This window comes from Palaemon carinicauda, chromosome 1 (assembly GCF_036898095.1).
Source record: "Palaemon carinicauda isolate YSFRI2023 chromosome 1, ASM3689809v2, whole genome shotgun sequence".
NCBI classification, from domain to species: Eukaryota; Metazoa; Arthropoda; class Malacostraca; order Decapoda; family Palaemonidae; genus Palaemon; species Palaemon carinicauda.
Window position 1 is genome coordinate 271,484,451 of NC_090725.1, and position 18,632 is coordinate 271,503,082.

General features: G+C 42.9%; 1 protein-coding gene across 4 annotated transcripts in view; it reads right to left on the bottom strand.

Annotated features, from left to right (window-relative positions):
• Iml1 (GATOR complex protein Iml1) overlaps positions 1-18,632 on the bottom strand; it is a 486,471-nt gene that overhangs the window by 368,431 nt on the left and 99,408 nt on the right. For all 4 annotated transcript variants that reach the window (XM_068390604.1, XM_068390598.1, XM_068390583.1 and 1 more), the window contains one exon: positions 9,128-9,237. In XM_068390604.1, coding sequence (XP_068246705.1) covers positions 9,128-9,237 — 110 coding nt within the window. The remainder of the gene's footprint in view (positions 1-9,127; positions 9,238-18,632) is intronic.

The following is an 18,632-nucleotide window of genomic DNA, read 5'->3' on the forward strand; positions in this document are numbered from 1 at the left end:
CCACCTGTGGCCAGGTACTGCAGTACTTCTTGTTGACACCACCTCAATTTTTCCTCGGTCCACTGGTTCTCTATGGGGAGGAAGGGTGGGTCAATTAAATCATGATTATCGGGTAAGTATATTCAAAAATTTATTTTACTAATGAAAATAACATTTTTCAATATTAAACTTACCCGATAATCATGTAGCTGATTCACACCCAGGGAGGTGGGTGAAAACCAGTGTACATGACTATAAGATAGCTAAGTATCCCGTATTTCATATTATCAGTTATTCAAAATAACAATGAAATTATAAGTACCTGGTAAGGAAGTCGACTTGAACCATTACTTTGCCTTTAATAAGTTCGTCTTCCTTACTGAGCTCAGCGTTCCTCTTAGGAGGCTGAACAACCCTAAGGTGCTGAAGTATACAGGGCTGCAACCCATACTAAAGGACCTCTACACAACCTCTAACCCAGGCGCTTCTCAAGAACGAATTGACCACCCGCCAAATCAAAAAGGATGCGGAAGGCTTCTTAGCCTACCGTAACAACCCAAAAAACAACAATAAAAGCATTCAAGAGAAAGGTTAAAAAAGGTTATGGGATTAAGGGAATGTAGTGGCTGAGCCCTCACCTACTACTGCACTCGCTGCTACGAATGGTCCCAGGGTGTAGCAGTTCTCGTAAAGAGACTGGACATCTTTAAGATAAAATGATGCAAACACTTACTTGCTCCTCCAATAAGTTGCATCCATAATGCTCTGCAGAGAACGGTTCTGTTTAAAGGCCATCGAAGTGGCTACAGCTCTCACTTCGTGGGTCCTTACCTTCAGCAAAGCAAGGTCTTCATCCTTCATGTGAGAATGGGCTTCTCTAATCAGAAGCCTTATATAATACGAAACTGCGTTTTTGGACATAGGCATCGAAGGTTTCTTGATTGCACACCATAAGGCTTCTGACTGTCCTCGTATAGGTTTTGACCTATTAAGATAGTATTTCAGAGCTCTGACAGGGCAAAGAACTCTTTCTAGCTCGTTACCCACCATGTTGGAAAGGCTAGGAATTTCGAACGATCTAGGCCAAGGACGTGAAGGAAGTTCATTCTTAGCTAAAAATCCGAGCTGTAAAGAACATGTTGCTGATTCGGATGTGAACCCAATGTTCTTGCTGAAGGCGTGAACCTCACTAACTCTTTTAGCTGTTGCAAGGCAGACGAGGAAAAGAGTCTTGAGAGTAAGGTCTTTGAAGGAAGCTGACTGGAGAGGTTCGAACCTAGGAGACATAAGGAACCTTAAGACTACGTCTAGATTCCAGCCTGGAGTGGATAAACGACGTTCTTTAGAAGTCTCGAAAGATTTAAGGATGTCTTGAAGGTCCTTGTTGGAGGAAAGGTCCAAACCTCTGTGGCGGAGAACTGAAGCCAACATACTTCTGTACCCTTTAATCGTAGGAGCCGAAAGGGATCTCACATTCCTTAGATGTAATAGGAAGTCAGCTATTTGGGTTACAGAGGTATTGGTAGAGGAAACTGCATTGGCTCTGCACCAGCTTCGGAAGACTTCCCACTTGGATTGGTAGACTCTACGAGTGGATACCCTCCTTGCTCTGGCAATCGCTCTGGCTGCCTCCTTCGAAAAGCCTCTAGCTCTAGCGAATCTTTCGACAGTCTGAAGGCAGTCAGACGAAGAGCGTGGAGGTTTGGGTGTACCTTGTTTACGTGAGGTTGACGTAGAAGGTCCACTCTTAGAGGGAGAGTCCTGGGAACGTCGACCAGCCATTGTAGTACCTCTGTGAACCATTCTCTTGCAGGCCAAAGGGGAGCAACCAGCGTCAGCCGTGTCCCTTCGTGCGAGACGAACTTCTGAATGACTCTGTTGATGATCTTGAACGGCGGGAATGCATAAAGGTCGAGATGGGACCAATTCAGCAGAAAAGCATCCACGTGAACTGCTGCTGGGTCTGGAACTGGGGAACAGTACAAAGGAAGCCTCTTGGTCATGGAGGTGGCGAACAAATCTATCGTAGGCTGACCCCACAAGGTCCAAAGTCTGCTGCACACGCTCTTGTGAAGGGTCCATTCCGTGGGGATGACTTGATCTTTTCTGCTGAGGCGATCTGCTGAGACGTTCATGTTGCCCTGAATGAACCTCGTTACCAGAGTGAGATTTAGACTTCTTGACCAAATGAGGAGGTCCCTTGCTATCTCGTACAGCTTCCTCGAATGGGTCCCTCCCTGCTTGGAGATGTAAGCCAAGGCTGTGGTGTTGTCGGAGTTCACCTCCACCACCTTGCCTAACAGGAGGGACTTGAAGTTCATTAAGGCCAGATGAACTGCCAGCAGCTCCTTGCAGTTGATGTGGAGCGTTTCCTGTTCCTTGTTCCATGTTCCCGAGCATTCCTGTCCGTTCAAGGTCGCGCCCCAGCCCGAGTCTGATGCGTCCGAGAAGAGATGAAGGTTGGGGGTCTGAATCGCTAACGATAGACCCTCCTTGAGAAGGATGTTGGTTTTCCACCACAAGAGAGTAGTCTTCATCTCTTTGGTGACAGGAATAGAGACTGCTTCGAGCGTCAAATCCTTGTCCCAATGAGCTGCTAGATGGAATTGGAGAGGGCGGAGGTGGAGTCTCCCTAACTCGACGAACAGGGCTAACGATGACAGGGTCCCTGTTAGACTCATCCACTGTCTCACCGAGCAACTGTTCCTCTTCAGCATGCTCAGGATGCATTCTAGGGCTTGGCTTACCCTTGGGGCCGATGGAAAAGCCCGAAAAGCCTGACTCCGAATCTCCATTCCCAGGTAAACGATGGATTGGGAGGGAATGAGCTGGGACTTTTCTAAGTTGACCAATAGACCCAGTTCCTTGACCAAGTCCAAAGTCCAGTTGAGACTCTCCAGACAGCGACGACTTGTGGGGGCTCTTAACAGCCAGTCGTCTAAATAAAGGGAGGCTCTGATGTCCGATAAGTGGAGGAATTTTGCAATATTCCTCATCAGATGCGTAAACACCATAGGAGCTGTGCTTAGGCCAAAACACAGGGCTTGGAATTGGTACACAACCTTTCCAAAAACGAATCTCAGGAAAGGTTGGGAGTCTGGATGAATAGGAACGTGAAAGTAAGCGTCTTTCAGATCCAACGAGACCATCCAGTCCTCCTGCCTGACCGCTGCTAGGACCGACTTCGTCGTCTCCATAGTGAACGTCTGCTTGGTGACATAAGCATTGAGCGCGCTGACGTCCAGCACCGGTCTCCAACCTCCTGTCTTCTTGGCCACCAGAAAGAGACGGTTGTAGAAGCCCGGGGATTGATGGTCCCGTACTATAACCACTGCCTTCTTCTGTAACAGGAGCGACACCTCCTGGTGTAACGCTAGCCTCTTGTCCTTTTCCTTGTAGTTGGGAGAGAGGTTGATGGGAGAAGTGGTCAGAGGGGGATTGCGGCAGAATGGTATCCTGTAACCCTCCCTTAGCCACTTGACAGACTGGGCGTCTGCACCTCTTCTTTCCCAAGCTTGCCAGAAGGTCTTGAGTCTGGCTCCTACTGCTGTCTGGAGAGGAGGAGAGTCAGTGTTTGCCTTTTGAAGTCTTGGGACCTTTCCTAGACCTGCCCCTGGAAGAGTCTGGACGGGTACTTCCTCGGCTGGGGGCTCTGCCACGAAAGGGCGGAATAAATCTTGTAGCAGGAGTATCGGCCACTGGGGTGCGGTAAGTTCTGGGAACTGAAGGAGCAACCTTAGCCTTACGAGCTGAAGAGGCCACAAGGTCATGAGTGTCCTTCTGAATAAGGGCCGCAGACAAATCCTTGATAAGCTCTTCGGGGAACAGGAACTTAGAAAGCGGAGCAAAAAGTAACTGAGACCTTTGACAAGAGGTGATGCCAGTAGAAAGAAAAGTGCAAAGTTGTTCCCTTTTCTTGAGTACTCCTGAAATAAACATTGATGCAAGCTCGCCGGACCCATCCCGAATTGCTTTATCCATACAGGACATTATAAGCATGGCTGAGTCCTTGTCCGCAGGGGTAGTCTTCTTGCTCAAGGCCCCCAGGCACCAGTCGAGAAAATTGAAAATCTCAAAGGCACGAAATATACCCTTTAAGAAGTGGTCTAAGTCGGAAAAGGTCCAGCAGACCTTAGAGCGCCTCATCGCCGATCTACGTGGAGAGTCGACCAAACTTGAGAAGTCAGCCTGGGCAGAGGCAGGGACTCCCAAGCCTGGTTCCTCTCCTGTGGCATACCATACGCCCGCCTTAGAAGTCAGCTTAGTAGGAGGGAACATAAAAGAAGTCTTCCCTAGTTGCTGTTTGGACTGCAACCAATCCCCTAACATTCTTAAAGCTCTCTTAGAGGATCTAGCAAAGACGAGCTTAGTATAGGCCGACTTAACAGGTTGCATGCCCAGCGAAAACTCAGATGGAGGAGAGCGAGGGGTAGCAGAAACAAAATGATCCGGGTAGACCTCTCTGAAAAGAGCCAGGACCTTGCGAAAGTCAATGGAGGGAGGAGAAGACTTGGGTTCCTCCACGTCCGAAGAGGGATCATCTAGGTGCGCAGCTTCCTCCTCAGAAACCTCATCACCAGAGTGTTGCGAAGCGAGAGGTAAAGTTACAGCGGTGTGCTGAACAGCAGAATCCTGACAAGCGGGTGCATAAACACTTGCGGTTTCATCCTCAAGTCTCTGTTGAAGAGGATGAGGGCTGGTAACGACAAAGTCAAGAGGTTGGGAAGAAGGAGGTTCTGCGGCGGTATGAGGAGCAAGTGTGGAGAGAGGCGACTGTATTAAAACCTGAGGTTCAGGCTGCAAAGACTGGTCAAGTAGAGTAGAGGAAGGTAGGTGCATGCGTTGAGGTGGCTGACTCCTAGCATGAGTTTCCTGTCTCAAGAGTTGCGCTTGCTGCAAGGGTTGAGGTGGATGCGCAGTAGCAGGTTCCTGTCTCACGAGTTGAGGTTCTTGAGGTGTGAGCTGCGAGAGTTGAGGTAGCGGCTGCGCAGAACGCAGTTCCTGTCTCACGAGTTGAGGTTCTTGAGGTGCTAGCCTCAAGAGTTGAGGCTCTCGCCTTGAGGAAAGTTGAGGTCGCTGCTGCGAGAGCTGAGGTGGCTGCCTCAAGGATGGAAGAGGTTGTCGTACCTCAAGAGGTTGTTGCCTCGAAGATGGTCTAACCGCAAGAAAATCTTGCCTCAAAGGAAGAGGAGGATGTAAGGCATAAGACTCCTGTTCCCATTGTTGAGGTTGCCTTAAGGAAGGTGGAGGTTGCTGCACAACGCTGGTAACTGGCAACTCCGAACGCGGTAAGGTAGCTTGAGGAACCTCAACTTCGTACGTCAGGCAGACTGGACTGCGGTGAGGCGGAGCGCTCGCAGGAGGAGGTGTAACTTTCTCTGCCTGAAACTCACGCATTAAGACCGCAAGCTGCGACTGCATGGACTGCAGCAAAGTCATCTTGGGATCAACAGACAATAAGGTCTGTTGAGGCAAAGCCTTAACAGAAGATGAGGTCTGTTGAGGCATCGCCTTACCTCTCTTAGGAGGTGTGCAGTCACCTGATGACTGCGGAGAGTCAGAGCTAACCCAATGACTGCATCCGGGTTGTTGAACTCTTGAGGTCTGGACTTTACGTTTAAGAGGTCTTGAGACCTGAGTCCAGCGTTTTCTCCCCGAAATTTCTTCTGCAGATGAGGAAAATAAGGGCTCAATCGTCTGCGGGTGGGAGTGACGGTCTCTGTAAGACACGCCCGCAACCACCGAGGATACTTCTGTGCGCCGATCAAGGCCTGCCGAACCCTTTTGCCCTTCGACATTGCTTCTCCCCTGGGCTTGGGAGCTTGCAAGAGGTCCCGGACTGGGAGGACGACTGGCACGCACAGAAGTACCCTCACGCACAACACTGACACTGACACTAGCACTCGGCACCGCACTGACACTAGCACTCGGCACAGCACTGGCACTACCACTTCCCACTGCACTTTTGACCTTAAGTTCCTTGACGTCCGCCAAGAGGAACTTGTGGTCACTCACTACCGATTCCACTTTGTCACCTAAAGCCTGAATGGCACGCAAAACATCGGACATATCAGGCTGAGCACAAATAGTAGGTTCGGGGGTAGCCACTACAGGGGGAGGAAAAGGTTGAGGATCATGAGGTGAGGAATAAAGCGAAGAGCGAGCAGAACTCCTCCTAACTCTCTCTCTCTCTAACTTAGTGGTATATTTAAGGAATCGAACAAACTCAAGTTCCGAAAGACCGGCGCATTCCTCACATCGATCTTCCAACTGACAGGATATTTCCCTACAGTCGGAACAAGCGGTGTGAGGATCAACCGAGGCCTTCGGAATACGCCTATTACAAGACCTACATCGTCTATGAGGAGGGGCTTGAGAAATGTCGGACATCTTGAATCAAAGAGCTAGTCAAGGGGGATTCCAAAAAAAAGCAAAAGATCGTTAACCATTAATCAAATCAAATAAAAGCTATCTAAGCTAATAGAAAAGTTTCCAGTATAGCGAAAGCTGAAATCTTAGAGCAATACTTCACCAAAAACCGTGAACAATACTCCAAAATTATAAGCGTATCCATGAACGTCTTGCCGGAAGCACGACAGAGGAAAAATTGAGGTGGTGTCAACAAGAAGTACTGCAGTACCTGGCCACAGGTGGCGCTGGTGAGTACACCCCCTTCTAGTATAGTGATCGCTGGCGTATCCCTTCCGTAGAATTCTGTCGGGCAACGGAGTTGACAGCTACATGATTATCGGGTAAGTTTAATATTGAAAATTATAAAATTAAGTTCAAAATAAAAATTTACCATAGAATTGTTAGGTTTCAGGTAAATATTCCACATCTAAAAGAAAAGATTATAAAAAAACTAGACTAAAGACAAAGTAACAGAATACAACTGAAGGAATGCACCAAAACTTAGAATACGACGAAACAGGGAACATAGATACACGATCGGACACCTTTGTAGAAAAATATAAAGGAAAAAGACCTAAATCTATACCGCATGGAAAAAACTTATCAAATGGAACTCCACAGCCCAAAAGGTTAAACAGAGAAATAGCCAATGCAAACAAAAGCAAAAAGCTGACATAAATCAATGGGTCCACAGCCATCATCATCATCATCATCTCCTCCTCCTACGTCTATTGACGCAAAGGGCCTCGTTTAGATTTTGCCAGTCGTCACTATCTTGAGCTTTTAAAGCAATACGTCTTCATTCATCATCTCCTATTTCACGCTTCATAGTCCTCAGCCATGTAAGCGTGGGTATTCAAACTCTTCTAGTACCTTGTGAAGCCCACTGAAAGTTTGGTAAACTAATCTCTCTTGGGGAGTGCAAAGAGCATGCCCAAACCATTTCCATCTACTCCTCACCATGATCTCATCCACACACGGCACTTAAGCAAGCTCTCTTATATTTTCATTTCTAATCCTGTCCTGCCATTTAACTCCACATATTCTTCTGAGGGCTTTGTTCTTAAATCTACAAAATCTATTGGATATTATTTCATAATCATACCATGACATGTCCATACAGTAACAACGATCTCACTAAACTGATATATATATAGGCTGTTTTTATATGTAATTTCAGGTGATTTGATTTCCAAATATTACTTAACCTAGTCATTGTCTGATTTGCTTTTTTCAGTCTTTCATTAAACTCAAATTCTAGAGAACCTATATTAGAAATCATAGTTCCTAAATATTTTCATGACTACTGACGTAGTGTGAGGCCTTTGTAATCATTTCAATCAGTTGAATCTCCTTTTTTGGCCATTTTCATCAACACTCCCAGCTCCCATTGATCAGGTTTTGGCTCATCACGCCACATTCTACAAAATAATTTTGTAAGTATTCTGGGAGTCATTTCATTTTCAGCCAATATCATCTCAGCAGTTATCCACTTCGTTACATGATGCGGAGAGGAAGATGTCAAGAAAGGCGATGATATCTAGAAAGGCGATGATATCTAGTCAGGCGAGGATCACAATGGAGGGCACTCAGGTGATGGTACATTATGGCATGTGCTCAAGCGAACGCTCTGGAGATTCCTCTAGAAAATGATCTAAAAATCTCAAGAGGTGAACCCAGAGATATATAAACTGAGAACTCACTTTGTAAACTTAGGTCAAAAATGAACAGCTGGTCGTATAATATTCCAGAGCACTGAAAGATGGAAAAAGCAATGGAGCATCATGGCGCTCCTCACCCGCTGTGTGGCGAGCATCAGTCGGAACACACTTAGCGACACGGGACAAAGAGGTAGTGAAGGGATCAGCTTCTAAAGCAGAATTTCCTACCTCACTATGAAGGGCAGAAGAATCTAAGTCTTCAGGATAAACCTGGAGAAGCATAAGGCCGCCATCCTTCATCGGTTGGCCTGGTGGCAGCAGACCCGGTGACAAAGACTCAGTCAGGGGAATTTCTAGAGTCAGAGGAGGAGAGCTAGACTTCTTATTCTTCTTTGACACCAAAGCAGTAGAAGGAGAACGGTCTCATTTAGATCTCTTCTTCTTTCTTCCGTATATTTCTCCCATTGGGAGGATGTCCACTCCCTATAAACCACACAAGGGGACTCCAAGGAGCATTGGTGACATCTAATACACTGGACACAAAGAATGACGATCGACTTCTATACGACTCATAACAAGCCCACACAGACGTCCTTCCACAACAGGACAAGTCTTCATCAAACACACTTACTTTGCACTCATTCTGGCAGATGATAAAAAACAATTAAGATAAATAGCGATAAAAACTTCTAGGGCAAACAACAGATGTCTGAATGCAGTACAGCTGTAGATACAGCCAGAGCCTGTCGACCCAACATACATCCAAGTAGGGCATGCCATATGGGTTCCCTGATCCTTGAAGATTCTTCAGCGACCGTACCAGGTTGCACGTCAGAGTATACCATTTTAAACAACGAAGGTTTGTTTTATGTTGGAAAATATAACATTCTTATTAGAGTATTTTTATTTAGTTTACACTTTCATAACATTATGAAGGACATAGAAAAAAAAAAAGATATCTTTTGGTGGGGTTTTAGATTGTAATGGTATATTTGATTATGCACTTATTTAACCTTAAAGGTGACAATATAAAAAAAAAAAATTTACTACACTTCTTTTATATGTGATCAGCTTACCTGTAATGGTTCATTTGGTGAAGTACCCCCACTAGAACCAATTTTTATTGACTGAGAAGGGGAGAGTTCATCACACTCATGTACTATTTGTGTTTTAGATCGCATATGACCTGAAAACAATAATTGGTCCATTATAAACTAAATTTTTATAAGAATCATTTATATACTCATCTGATGTTCATATAGGTTCTTCACAAGAAGCTGGGTTTAATCGATATTTACCCGTACAATTTTTGAAAAATTGAAATTTTTTCAATTTTTTTTTCCTCTCATAAACATGTGCCTTTAGTAAAGGAATGGAACATTCTAACAAATTATCCCTATCCTCTTATTATCACAAGTCAGTGGGGAGGACGGTAAGTATGAATACGAACATCAGGTGAATATAAAAATAGCAAATTTTATTTTAAAAATTCTGTTTACTTCTATGAACCTCCCCCAATGTTCATATTGCTGATTCCCACACTCTGTTGGAGGTGGGGCACCAGAAAAGAAATGAAATAGGATAATTCTATTTATTACAGTAACTCCAACAAACCATCTCAAAATATGGGTCTCTTGATTGTATACTAAAGCTATTAACAATACTGGACTTCAGTTTGTCATGAGACTTTTTTATCAAATTCATACTTATGATTGTTTCCAAACTACTTATTGAATAAAAACTAAATATACTCATAGATAGGGGTTATAAATTAACTAAACTTGAAATTAATTAGACAACAGCACCTGCAGGCACTGTAGGGACAAGAATCTTGCAATCTTATTAAGCAAACCATGATTCAGTAAGAAACTGTTTAGCAAAAACTGACTTGGCACGCCACTTAGCAGCTGCTAAAACTCTTTCCAAAGAAAAATTTCTACAAAAATTAAAGGAAGTAGTTGCACCCCTAATATCATGTACCTTCACATTCAAGCCTTTTATTTTATTTGAATCAATTTTATTTTAGAGCTTCTGGGACAATTTTCAAGTAGGAATGACAAAACATTTTCGGTCAATGGGCAATTAGGGACCTCATTCCTACATAAAAAAATTATGGACACTACTTCTAATAACTATTATTTTGTCAAAATAATACTGAACGGCTCTAACTGGACAAAGACACCTGTTTTTTGCTGAAATGCTTTCATCCATTTTCAGAGAAGGGATGAGAAAAGTTGAGGCAAGTTCAGCCTTAAAATAATTTTTGGTTCTAAAACAATTCCAAAGGGACATAATCATCTTGTTTCACAAAGCCTACTTTGACAGACGAACACTTGCAGTTCCCTTAGGCATTTAGCTGAAGCTAATGCCTACAATAAAAGTGTTTTAGCCATGAGATAATATTACTATTAATAGCTACGCTACAAGCCTAGTTGAAGAAGCAGGATGCTATAAGACCAAGGGCTCCAACAGGGAAAAAATAACCCAGTTAGGAGAAGAAATGAGGAAATAAATAAACTATATTAGAAGTAATGAACAATTAAGATGAAATATATTAAGAACAGTAAAAATATGAAAACAGATCTTTCATATATAGACTATAAAAAGACTTATGTCAGCCTGTTCAACATAAAAACATTTGCTGCACGTTTGACCTTTTGAAGTTCTACTGATTCAACTACTGTTGAAGTTTCTCTGTTAAATATTTTCTTAAGGAAACTTTCCATTTCAGCCATTAAGTGATAAAATTCATGCTGCTAAATTCTATACTCAAGCATCTGGGATTAGTTTTATGCATTCAGGTAATATACCAGGTGTGCTTTTGGATTCTAATATTGAAAGATCTCCCGTAGTTAGGTTTATCTTTAAAAAGAAAAAAAAGTGTAATTTGCATTATTTAAAAGGTTTGAGTTTTGAACCTTTGAAAGATCTTTCAATAAAGGATTTCACAGCGAAATCACTTTTCCTGCAGGCATTGGCATCAGCTAAATGCATAAGTGAACTATGCAAAGTGCTATCTTTCAAGTTACGCTTTGATTCTTTTCTCTTTTGCCTACTTCCAGAGATGAAATTTATTTCAAGACTAAAGATTTGCCACCATTCTTCCAAACTGCTCCTTTAGATAAGGAGGTGAGCATTACAGTACATCAGAAAATATATTTCTTTGTCTGGTAAGATTTGTTCAGTATTATTTGGACAAGAATACAGGCAGAAGCAGTATTCCTATTGTTTTGTGATCTTTTGTATTCTAAATCATCCAATCTGTCCAAAAAATTTAGTTCTTTTTCATTGAAAGTTTAGTCATGGAGACAAAGATTTAGATCTAAGTCTAATGAAATATTTGAAGGTTAGGGTTCGTGATATTAGTCCTAATATTTGAATATATCTTTCTTTGACAAGAGTTTCCCTTAAACAGCAGCTCAACGAATCTTGGTTTTCTTACCAAGATTACTGTAGTTACTGTTGGTGATATAACCCAACAAAATTTTTGGTTGAATTAATCTTAATCTTGTTTTAAAATTTCTAGTTTTGGTTACACAGTGTTGGGGTTTATATAAATAAGAATTAAGGAATAAGGTAATTTTCATGGAAACTATCCAGACTTCTGTCTCAAAATTTAATTTGAGATGGATTGTTGCCAATAAACTACACTACAAATAAGGCCAAATTGTTAATTAATCTAATAATTTGAAAGGTAAGTGAAAGATTTCTTTCCTTCACTGGTTACCCATCTCCACCAGAGTGTGGAAGTCAGCAATTTAAACACCAGAGGTTCACAGCAGTGAAAAGAGTTTTAATGATACTCGGCTAATGTTAATATACATGCCCACCCTCCGTCCCATAGACTTGTCGTGTCATGAGGATAGGGAATAGTTTAAACTTGGAAATTGAAGGCTAAGGCAATATGGCTTCCTCAATCCACTGGTTTATTGCTATTAAACACTAGAGGCTAAGTCTAATAGAAGGAAAGAAAATATGATATTCTTTAAGTTTTATGGGAAAATGTCGATAAAACTGCGCATTCAGAGGTAAGCAATATGACCACCAGGTGAGTATATAAATAAAAAAATCAATCTAAAAATTATATATTTGAAGATTATTTGTAATTTTCCTAACTATACAAACCTGAGTCTTTTACATAGGAGAGATAACAGTAAAGTTGAAGTACATAGCAGCTAAAACTTTAAAACGAAGTGTAACCAAGTGGACGGTAGATACTGGCTGGGAGCGGCTCACTGAGTAGTCACTTTGATTGCAGCTGGGATTTTCTAGGGGGTTGATAACAGCAGAAAAGTATGAGTACAGGACTCAGTCATGTATAGTTAGGAGAAATACCAATTATCTTCAAACCCTAGAAAGTGGTGAGGGTCACGGTTCCTTACACCTCATGCACTAGTAGTGTGACAATACCAGTGGATCTACGGCCCGTGCAATAAAGGATACAGAGCAGAAAATCTCTGCGTTGTAATAAGGCATATGTATGTCAATAGGTTCAACTTGCTTCAATCATGTCTGATATGTATACTAATGGGTTTGTCTGCATACAATACACTCAACCTTGTAAGGAGTGTAGGGAATGTTGCTTCTATGTTACACTACTGTATAGAACAGCTACAGGCGGAGTGAGGCTCACCTGCAGTCCCATCAATTCCAGCTGAGAGGCTTTAAGATGCTGTGCACCAAGAGGAGGGAAGAGTGAACAGAAAACCAAAGGCCACTTATTCTTCACCTACATCCTTTGATCTGATGCTAATGGTCCTGTGAGAGGAGCCGAGGCAGCTATACCACCTGTTGTGCAGCTACTACAGGTCCTAGTGAAAAGGTATTTAGGACCTGTAGGTCAATTCCCACAGGTAAAGGTCAATAAACATATCTGTAGTTTGACAGTTCCACGGCCTGCCTGTAGTACCTGCACCACAAAGATATTCTTATGGAATGCCAGGTCGTACCTACTCCCTTGATATCACGAGCTTTAACCTGAGCTGGAAAGTGAGGGTGGCAAAAGGTTATGGTCATTGACCTCCCTTAGCCAGGAGGAGATTGTATTCTTGGTCTCCTTCTTCTTGACTTTCCTACAGTGCTGACGAAGAGGTGTTGCTGGTGGGGTCGAAATGCATGCATACGTTTAAAGTAGCACCTCAACGCTTGTCAGGACACAAAAGCAGGTGATCAGGATCGTCAGTTACCTCTCTAAGGCTCACGATCTAAAAAAATAAAAATCTAGGATAAGGAACTCACAGATTCTGAGTTTTGGCTATGAACGAAACCTGACTCCATCTCCTGGTATGAAAGATGTTAAAGAAGATACCAAGAAGCTTGCTTACCCACTTATTATTGGCTAAGGCAAGTAAGATAACCATTTTGAGAGTGAGGCCTCTATCTGAGATAAGCCTCAACAGTTCAGACGGTGATCTATTTAGGGAACATAAGACCTTAGTAACATTCCAGGGTGGTGGTGTGACCTCTAACAGAAGACAGGCCTGTTCAAAACTATGTATAGGCCTAGCTCAAGCTGGGCGATAGGCTTTTAACGCTGAAACTGAGGAAACCTTTTACTTATGGAGATGATGTGATAATTTGACTATTAATGGGATAGAAGCTCCGAGAAGAGAATCAAACTTTCCACAACACCAACCACAGATGATGGACAACTTGAATTGATACATGGAGGTTGAAGACACGAAAGTATCCAAACATTTCTTGCGCAGCTTTGCGCACTCATAGAGGACATGTCGAATAACCTCCATGTGTAAAGCCGAAGCGACTCCAGTGCACTGTGGAATATCCGAGCATGTGTCTGGCACAACAAGGTGGGAAGAGGAGTCTCTATCAGCAGAAGTAAAAGGTCCTGGTATCATTCTACTTGGGACCAATTTGGTGATATTAGAGTCATATTGAAGTTGGGAGTGGTTCGGACTCGATTTAGGACACATTATTATCATTATCATTATTATTATTATTAATTGCTAAGCTACAACCCTAGTTGGAAAAGCAGGATGCTATAAGCCCAGGGGCCCCAACAGGAAAATAGCCCAGTGAGGAAAGGAAACAAGGGAAAATAAAATATTTTAAGCAGAGTAACAACATTAAAATAAATATTTCCTAAATAAACTATAAAGGCATTAACAAAACAAGAGGAAGAGAAATTGGATAGAACAGAACAGTGTGCCCGAGTGTACCCTCTAGCAAGAGAACTCTAACCCAAGACAGTGGATGACCATGGTACAGAGGCTATGGCACTACCAAAGACTAGAGAACAATGGTTTAATTTTGGAGTGTCCTTCTCCAAGAAGAGCAGCTTACCATAGCTAAAGAGTCTCTTCTACCCTTACCAAGAGGGAAGTAGACACTGAACAATTACAGTGCAGTAGTTAACCCCTTGGGTAAAGAAAAATGGTTTGGTAATCTAAGTGTTGTCAGGTGTATGAGGACAGAGGAGAATCTGTAAAGAATAAGCCAGACTATTCGGTGTATGTGTAGGCAAAGGGAAAGAACCGTAACCAGAGAGAAGGATTCAATGTAGTACTTTGAAGCCAGTCAAAGGACCCCATAACTCTCTAGCGGTAGAATGGCAGAAAAGCATATACAGTACTGTATTTTGAGGTTGTCCCAGGGGTGCTGAAAGGCGTTCTTAAACGTTGCTTCCAGATCCGGCACCAGTGAGTAGTATACTTGGAGTTTCTGGTTTTTGAGGTTGCAAACAGTTCAACAGTCAGTGAAACCCACAACGTTGGAATAAAAAAGTGGTTTGCGTCTTTGAAAGCTAAATGGTTTGTGGGTATGAAATAAATATTTTATTTCTTTATTGTTATGAGACACTATTAATTTGTATACCCCTCTGTGGCCCCCCCCCCAAAAAGAATGCCTTAACTCATTACTATTTCTTTCTAGGTACTGACAGCAGCGCCCCTACACTAAGAGGGGAATTTAGACTAAGTACTGTACCTGTATATAGGAAGGATGAAGTTGCCAAAGGGATGAATGCTCAAGACTTGTGTTGTGAATGTTTCTGCCCTGCTGCATGGTAACTTGATTCAAAATTAGGAACCAGGAAGGGAAAATGCTCTTACATATTTAAAAATTATTATCACAAAAAAGAATTTGTGCTTGCCAGTTCATCTTCTCGGCGAAAAGAAATACTTGAAAAGCTGGGTTTAAACTTAACCATTATACCTTCAACATTTGAAGAGATATTTGATCCCAAAGATTATGATCATCCTGGAGATTATGTGATTGTAACAGCTCGAGAGACACTTCCCAAACTTGTAATTGACGTCAGTGTTTTCTGAAAGTGACCAGTGACCCAGGTTGAATTTTAGAGAAATATTTTAAAGGGTGTCATAAACATTAATAGTTCACAGGAGCTATTGAAATGGCACATCTGGTTGTAGGCCCAGGAAGTGAATTCAGATGTTAAATGGAGAGTGACTGTGTTCAAGTTTAGTATGAATTATTCCAGAATTATCAAAACCCCTTCCAAGAATGAGAGATTTAGGCACTACTGTAGTTGGTCAGAAAAGTTTCGATGACAACGTAACCTTATCATAGTGCAGGTTTACAATTTGAGATTTTCTAGACATTGCTATCATAAGCTCACAGAGACCCGCCAGCATCGTATGCGGCCATGCTGTTCAGAATTTAAGAATTTTTAAGATACCTTGCAGAAAAATGGTAAACTAGATATTGATAAGGACAGTATTGCTGTAGGGAAAATGATTGCAGTACAGTATTTTTCACAGTTATATGTTCATGCTAGATGGCTAATTGGATATTGGTTAGGGAACCCATAAGTATGTCCAGCATGTGAATAGTTTTTCTTCTTATTCAAAATTTGTTTACCTTGTTTTTGTGAGGCTGGAGTGTAAAGGGGTACTACTTTTTTCCTTTAACTGCTTACTGGAATTTGACAAAACAATAGTAATGTAACCATAACAGTTTTTTTCTTTACAAATAAATATTTTTTGCTTGTTTTTATGAAGATAGCATTTCATTTCAGTTCCTTTTATCATGATGTCCCTTTCTCAGCCACTGTTTTTAGTATTGTTTTTTCATTCTTTTGTTCCTTTCACCTAATGTTCTAATTTTACCTAAATCCAGCAAGATTAAGGCGGAGGGAAGATAAAAAGGAATAAGGCTCTAGCTGGGTCCCCTTACCCAGTATAAATCAAGGGGTGGTGCCCAGAGCTCCGTTCTCTTGACCTGTTACCTAGATTTTTGGGTATTCCACCGTTGTATATTTTGGTTGTAGTGAACGTTGGGGTGTGGTCAGCATTCGGACACTAGGCAGTTCGGGTGCTACCTCTGACCACAGTCCGCAAACCACTACAACGTCAGAAATTTGCTCACTATCGAAGGATGCAAAGACCATTCTGAGCCCACAAGCATCCTCCTCCTCAGTTTGTCGAACATGATGTTCTTACTACTTGGAATGAAGCAGGCTATTAGAGTGATCGAGTTAAGCACTGCTCACTCTTGGATCTCTACAGTTAGTTGACAGAACTTCAGAGAAAAGGTACCACCTTGTTTGTTTATATACCATAGGACACTGCAGTGATGTTGTTACTCATCAATACCACTAAGTGACGGGTCAAAAGAGGACAAAAGTGTTGGGGCACGAGAAGAGCTGCTCAAACCTCCAACACAATATGACAACGATGATCTTGGTCAGACCATTGTCCTGTTACCAGATGTTGTAGGAGGTACCTTCCTAAAATTTCTTTGACATGTCCGTGAACAAAAAAAGTTCTGGTGGAGGCGTCAAAAATGGAGCACCGCTTACATGGTTTGTCTAGTTACCCTTCCAGATTGCATTTGGAGTTTTCCCATATCAGGATCAATAATATATGGGGTCATTGTGTTAAGACCAGTGTCTCTTGAACTCCTGAACTCCCATTAAAAAGACCACAGGAGAAGCTGAAAAGGTAATGGGCTGAAATGCCAGACTGTCAGCAGTGATGCCTGGCCTCAGTGCAGAAACTGCAGGGTAAAGAATAAAGGGGGAGGGGAAGCCTCCTGGATGTGATAGTGCTTCCTCTGGTGCAAGAAAGCTGGAGAAATCATCCTGGAGGATCTCCCCGCCCGTAAAAGAATCCTTTCTCACAGACACCTGCACATCGACCCTATTTAGTGCTCCCGAGATCAGAATCGACCAGGGAAGCTTCAGTCAACGTCTGGTGCTCAAAGGCAAACAGCACAGCCTATCGATAGCAGCTTTCCTTCCCTTGGGAGGAGAGCATGGGGCCTTTCTGAGGCCATTCTTTTTGTGCATGCAGGCCAAGAACTGCAAAAAAGTAGATGAACTCGCTCTCCTCTATATATGGGACCTTAGGTCTAGCTGGCTGAGGAAGGGCACCATCAGACATATCTAAATCTGGGTCAGAATAAAAGTCTAACCTCTCAGATACCATACCAAGTCAGAGTCGGGAGGGGTTAAACAAGAGATATGTCTCTCACTCCTCCCTCCAATAAAGGGACCAAGATCTTGAGGAGCTGTTCGCAACACCCATTCTAGGATCCTATGTAGACCTCGGGCACAGAGCCTCCCGACAAGCTCAAGGGTCCATTACGAGACTATACGTCCTATTCTAAGAATAATCTTAAGATCCTTCCTTTCTTTGTCCTATTCTTAAGAATAATCCTATGATCCTTCCTTTCTCTGAGTTGTGAGCCCTCATATAAAGGGGAGAGGCAGTTAGATGGTTTCCTCTACTCCTTTGCGGATTCTGGGTTCTCGGAATTTGAACTGATTAGATTCTGTTCTCTTCTGGAGTGGGCTGTGAACAGTCTACATCACCACCTTCTCCGACTCCAAGGAAAGGAAGAGCGAGAGGTGGAATCAAGATCTATCGGCAACAACCTATAATCGTCGACATAAGCTATTGTACCTCCGTAGGTGACATAGAACGACGATGGGTTCAAGGACAAGGATCGCCCCAGGGAAGTGTCACTTGACGCCGATGGTTGTGATTTCAGCAGTCATTCAGTTTAATTGGGACAATGCCCAAGTCCAAAAGCTGAGGGAGCGAGTGTTGGGAGCCCACCCTCTAGCTCTCTCCAGTGAAAGATCCCGTACACCAGGGAGGGATCCACTTGATTTATTAAAGAAGCATGTGTCCTAGGGGTGACTCTAGGATCTTGAGGCAATTCTAACGGGACAATGTGCATAGAAGTAGTGTGTTTAGATAGCACATCTGTGTAGAAGGCGTGGTGGTGAGGAGTACGCAAGGTAGCTCACCTGCTCTCAGTCCCTAGTTGGCTGAGCATGCGCCAGCAAGGCGCATGTTGGGATAGCACATGCAACACACACTAGCTCCTCAAGCTCATGCAAAAAGAGGGGTCAGGCAGAAGCTAATGAGAAACCTTACATGCACTCAGGGGTTTGCACTCTTTTATCCTTATGAATGCAATGGCAACTCAGCACGTATTCATAATAGATACTGCACTCAGGTGATACTTATAAATGCATGCTTGTTAAAGATCCTGAGAGCTTCAAAGAGCTAGCATGCTCCGAAGAGCTAGAGCATTCGACAGAAGGTGCTCCTCCATGCTTGTGAGTGTGCTGTTGTGCAAGTGGCCACTCTA